Source organism: Myxine glutinosa, chromosome 1 (assembly GCF_964187855.1).
Source record: "Myxine glutinosa chromosome 1, kmMyxGlut1.1, whole genome shotgun sequence".
In the NCBI taxonomy this organism is placed as follows: domain Eukaryota; kingdom Metazoa; phylum Chordata; class Myxini; order Myxiniformes; family Myxinidae; genus Myxine; species Myxine glutinosa.
The window spans coordinates 334,437,621-334,442,620 of record NC_136261.1 but is presented as its reverse complement, the minus strand read 5'-3'; the positions used below and the strand labels follow the sequence as shown (position 1 = coordinate 334,442,620).

The 5,000-nt window shown below is 52.8% G+C and overlaps 2 protein-coding genes across 8 annotated transcripts in view; one reads left to right on the top strand and one right to left on the bottom strand.

Annotated features, from left to right (window-relative positions):
- Positions 1-5,000, bottom strand: part of LOC137412267 (USP6 N-terminal-like protein) — a 1,021,586-nt gene that overhangs the window by 717,510 nt on the left and 299,076 nt on the right. The window contains exon 15 of one of the 2 annotated variants that reach the window (XM_078769787.1): positions 1,335-1,492. The exons of the other annotated variant lie outside the window; for it this stretch is intronic. Coding sequence (XP_078625913.1) covers positions 1,356-1,492 — 137 coding nt within the window. The 3' untranslated portion in view covers positions 1,335-1,355. Of the gene's footprint in view, positions 1-1,334; positions 1,493-5,000 lie in introns of those variants that run through there. 2 annotated transcript variants of the gene reach the window in all.
- Positions 1-5,000, top strand: part of LOC137412240 (DENN domain-containing protein 5B) — a 135,437-nt gene that overhangs the window by 33,082 nt on the left and 97,355 nt on the right. The window lies entirely within an intron of this gene.

Genomic DNA, 5,000 nt, shown 5'->3' with positions numbered 1-5,000 from the left:
TGTGCTCAGGGCAGGATCACGTACGGTGGTGTCCAGAGATGCGTGAAGGTATCACAGCGCTTGTGGGTCGCGACTTTGGTCTCAAGCTGGGGAGGTCGCTCAGCGCTCGGGAGGGTGGCGTCTTTTCCTTCCAAGCTCGGGGCGCATCTGACGTCACGTCCGGCGCGGGGCCGCGTATATCCGGCGGGGAGTCACGCCCTCGCTCGTTAGCTCCGCCCCATATGGCATCGGCCCATGGCTTCTCATTGGGTGCGGGGGTTACCGGCTCCGCCCTTGACGAGGGGCCGACAGGGAGCCCCCTTCTGGGTAACCCCGTCGAGCACATGTTCAATGGCGGCCAACCGAGCCGGAGTGAGGACGCAAAGCCGCTGTTGTTGTGGTTGTTGTTGGAGCTTGAGATGATGGGAAGAGATGCGGGGAGGTATGGGAAGGTCCTAATCTCCTACTGGTGCCATATCATCACATTCTGGTGCAACGAAGAGTCATAATTAATGGAAACAAGTCCTTAACTGACATAGATTAAGAATAACTAGCAAGATGTCCTATAATTGTCTACGTGTGGTGCGGGGGACCTGGGCACGACATTTAATGGGGGAATGAAGGGGAAGATCGGCTCTAATGGGTGTTGTTTACAGACAATGGGACTAGGGAATGGGGTAAGGGGAGAGTTGGGGAGTATCGGAGAAGATAGGGGAATATTTACAAGCGGATATGGAGGTCAAATTCCATATTCGCAACATTGCACCCTTCTCTACCCTCGGGGCGTCCCGACCCGATAAATTTTTACCTACTTTAGTGTGGCACGCAATGTAGTTCCCTCTACTATTAACTCTACCCTGAGTGCGACAGTTTTATAGATATTCACAAATGAGTAAATATGTCCCCCTGCGACGTTGCACCCTTCTCCTCTCAGAAACACACCCACAGGATAACCGAATCCGGAAAGAATTCTCAAACTAAACATACAGCCGGTAGGGAGCATTATTTACAAGACTACGCTGCTATTTACACTACGATCCAGGACCTGTCTTTGGAGGAACACATGCAGATGTTATGCATAGAGAGAGCGCGCTTGCCAACATCGATACACCAACCCACGAGTGCTCTGTGGCCGACGGCCTTTAATAACGTGCAGAGCACCCTTTCCGAGCATCAACAGCACCACCCCACCACCAATCGGTGCAGTCACCATTGTTCAATGAAATAAAAATAAATTCGACAACCCCTAACCCTGCAGGTGTCTCTTGCTCTTCTTGTGGTGCACTTGGTGTTAATTATTAGTGGTTCACCTGTATGGCATAGGTGCCCCGTTGACCCATAGGTCCATCCCCGGGTGGTGCTTGGCCGCAAAAGAACTACGGTCCATTGTGGGTGGCCACCAACATTGCGGTCCATATGGTGTATCGATCCAGGCAACAAGCAGCGAAAGTGCAGGCCCACAACTGCGTAGCCAGCACCTCTCTCTCCTCTCTCTCTACCCCAAAGCCAGATCCTCGGAGGTGGGAGACAAAAGAAGAAACAAGTGAGTAAGGTGGTAAGGGCGCAAAAGTGCACGCAATGCAAGGTGATGCACACTGGGGGCACATGGGAACCAGGTGAGACAGGTACGTTCCTACCGTACGCCCCCCCCACCAGGTAACCTACATGGCCCCTCCCTTACCCCTTACTGTATCAACAAAACACAACACTACCCATAAACATCTACTTTACAAATCAACAAACATCCCTACTGTCTTCCCCGTTCCTCCCATATACCAAATTCGTCTTCTCTCCCTCCTAACCAATCAAATTTGCCATTTTCAACTCTCATCAAAATTTGCCATTTTCAACTCAACATCAAAATTTGCCATCACCAATTCATCATCAGTCCCTCCTAAGGAGGGAGAGATGGAATCACCCCAATGTCTCATCCACGTCGTGATGCGTCTCACCAATCCACACAGCAATTCTCATTTCCTGCAACAAAACAAAGAAAACACAGGTGTGGAGTCATCATCATCACCACAGGTAAGTGGCTGCGTATGGTGCGACAGGTTCATCAATCCTAACTATTTCCTAAATGACTTTAACAACTTTACACTACCCGGGGTCTTTCTCCGGCCAAACCATTGGCCCTCTTACGCTATGGGTTCTAAAAACCAATTCCCATTGGCCAAACTGTGGTGCTCTTCAATTTGGGGTCTCACTCCCCCGATTCATCTCCCGGTGCCCTCGTACAATTTCTGGGCTGCGACGTGTACCTCTCCCAGTGGGTCTACCCACCTGCACACCTCCACCACTGCAGTTGCCTCCGAGCTTACCTGCTCCTTACCCTAACCTAACTACCAGGGGAAGGCCCTCTGGCTCTCTCCCCACTCCGTGCCCTCTCTGGCACTGGGCTGCCCGATCCACACCCGGGATCCTCAGGCCCCATCCACAACTCTACCGGCTCCCAGAGCCCACCTGCGGCCTCACCTGGCCGACATCCTCACAGTGGTGGAGTGCCCAACCAACTACACACACTAACAGGCTACACGCCCAGCCATTTCCACAACACTAATGCACCCATCCACAACACCATTCTGCAACCCCACCACAAATGCCAATATCCAACCACAATTTACCTGCACCCTCTACCTAACACTTACACTACCCGCCCCGGGTATCCGTGATGGGGGTCCACTCTTCCCCCATCCACACCTTCGCACCATGCACACCACTCCGTACCACTTACTCCAACTCTCTCCACACACCTGTACTTGCACACCTGTGCTCTCACACCTGGTGCCACCTGCACCCTTCTCTCCCCAAGCGCATTCGCGCTGATCCACACACTCACTACTCATACACGGCTCCACACACCTGTCCAGTTGCACACCTGTGCAATCACACCTGTTCCATCCTCACACACACGCGGCATCATCTCATCTAACTACTCCCTTCTGAAACTTGCGCTTCCCAGTCGTCCCTTTAAACTATTGCGCTCCCTCGTCATTATCATCCATACTAATCTACCTGCGTCCCCACTACAGGTATCAGTCACTAACTAATCTTAACGTCACCTAATGTCATCTTCTAGATCCCTACACACCATATCCTAACCCACCCGGGCTAGTTTTCACTGCCATACACCCCATAAACTATAGCTCCTTTGCCCCCCACCTGTGAGGGATGGTGGATTTGCCATCCCACCACATCGGGGGTCTCTCACTACCAATTTCGCACATCAAATTGCAACAAATTAAAAATTTGCCAATCACTGCCCATCATCTGCCAATCACTACTGCCAATCCCTTGCCAATCATCAAATTTTGTTTTTCTCTGATTTTGGGTCCAAAACACTAACCTCATCACCCAGTCGACTCACTACTGCCTCTCGGTGCGCCAATCCCTGTCCAAAGCCCGGTTTCGTAAAGCCAAGCAATGGATGCTGGTTGTTTTGTGCCAGCGGCTGGATGCGTCCGGCATTCGGGGCAGGGACGGGGGCTTACCCGGGCCGAGATCCCACGCACCACCTCGGCGTGGAGCCATCCAATGTCCCGATCTCGACCTGCCGGCACGTCTCAACAAAACGTGGTCGCCATAACGACCCTTCCTATCGGGCTGCCCGCTCCGCCTAGTGGAGCACGGACGCGGCCGTTCAAAGCGAGGCCCGGCACGCACCGAGGGCCCGATTCGGCTATAAGTCGTTCTAAACTCTATCCCGTCTAACGTCGATGCTTCACCTGGACGCTTACACCCCGCAGCCCGTTCCTTGCTCACACATCCAGCCGTGCCCATGCTCCTCGTACCTTTCCTTACACACCCAGGTACACCCATTCCACTCACAGCCTTGGTCACACACCTGACCACCGAACACTTTGGCACACATTCGTTGGTCGCACACCTCACCAATACACCGCTTCGCGCCCCCTCCTCTGTCACCTCCTCTGTGACAATCACAGGTGTGCTCTCATTCGCACACCCAACCACGTGCCTCACCACCAACTCCAGCGTGCATTCCCACTCACGCTCTACCATTCCAGGTGTGCATCCTTCCATCCCAGGTGTACATCCTCGCTCACCTGTCACAACTAACTCACGCTCCATGTCACTCTCACTACTTTCACCTCCATTCCTGACAGCGCACTCACCCTTACTCTTGACAGCGCACTCTTTCCTCGTGCACCTGCCCGTCACACACCTTTCTCGCGCACACTCTCCCGTTACACCCTCTGTAACACTCACCACAGGTGGACACTCTTCCTTACTTCTGACAGCGCACTCTTTCCTCATGCACCTGTCCGTCACACACCTTTCTCGCGCACACTCTTGCGCACACTCTCCCGTCACACCCTCTGTAACACTCACCACCCCGCGCTTCCATGTGCTCCCTCGCACACACGCTACGACCGACTCACTCTCGCCAGCACCCTCACTCCTTGGCACGCACTTTTTCCTCACACACCCCAGAGTCGGACTTTCTCGCACACCTCCTCTTTCGCACACCAGACCTGTCGCACACTTCACCAACGGCCTCTCACGAACACCCGGGTCCATCTCGACCCCCAAGCTTATTAAATCCCCTGGCGCATCATACGCACGACCATATTGGTCACCACTTACACCGGGTCCTCTTCCTCTTCGCTTCTCCTCCATCACCTGCGAATCCCTCATCCGGTTAATGAGCACATCATCACGATCCGAACACAGACTCTGGACCAATTCTTTTACCTCCTCTTTTATCTCTTTCTTATCCTCTCTCCGTCGCTTTTTAATTTCGCTCACCCCTTCTTCCACTTCTTCTAATTTTTGCTTCATCTCCTTCATCTCTTCGTGCGCCCCTTTAAGTTCTTCCTCTAACTCCACTTTATTTTTTTCTATGTGCTCCCGCACCTCCCGCTCTTTAACCTCCATTACCTCTACCACCTTGTCCATTTTCCTCGTCAGGTCCTCATGTACCGTCTGACACTCTTTTTTAATTACCCCTACGTCCTTTTTCATCTCCTTCTGTGTCGATTTTAAACCCTCTATTACCGCTG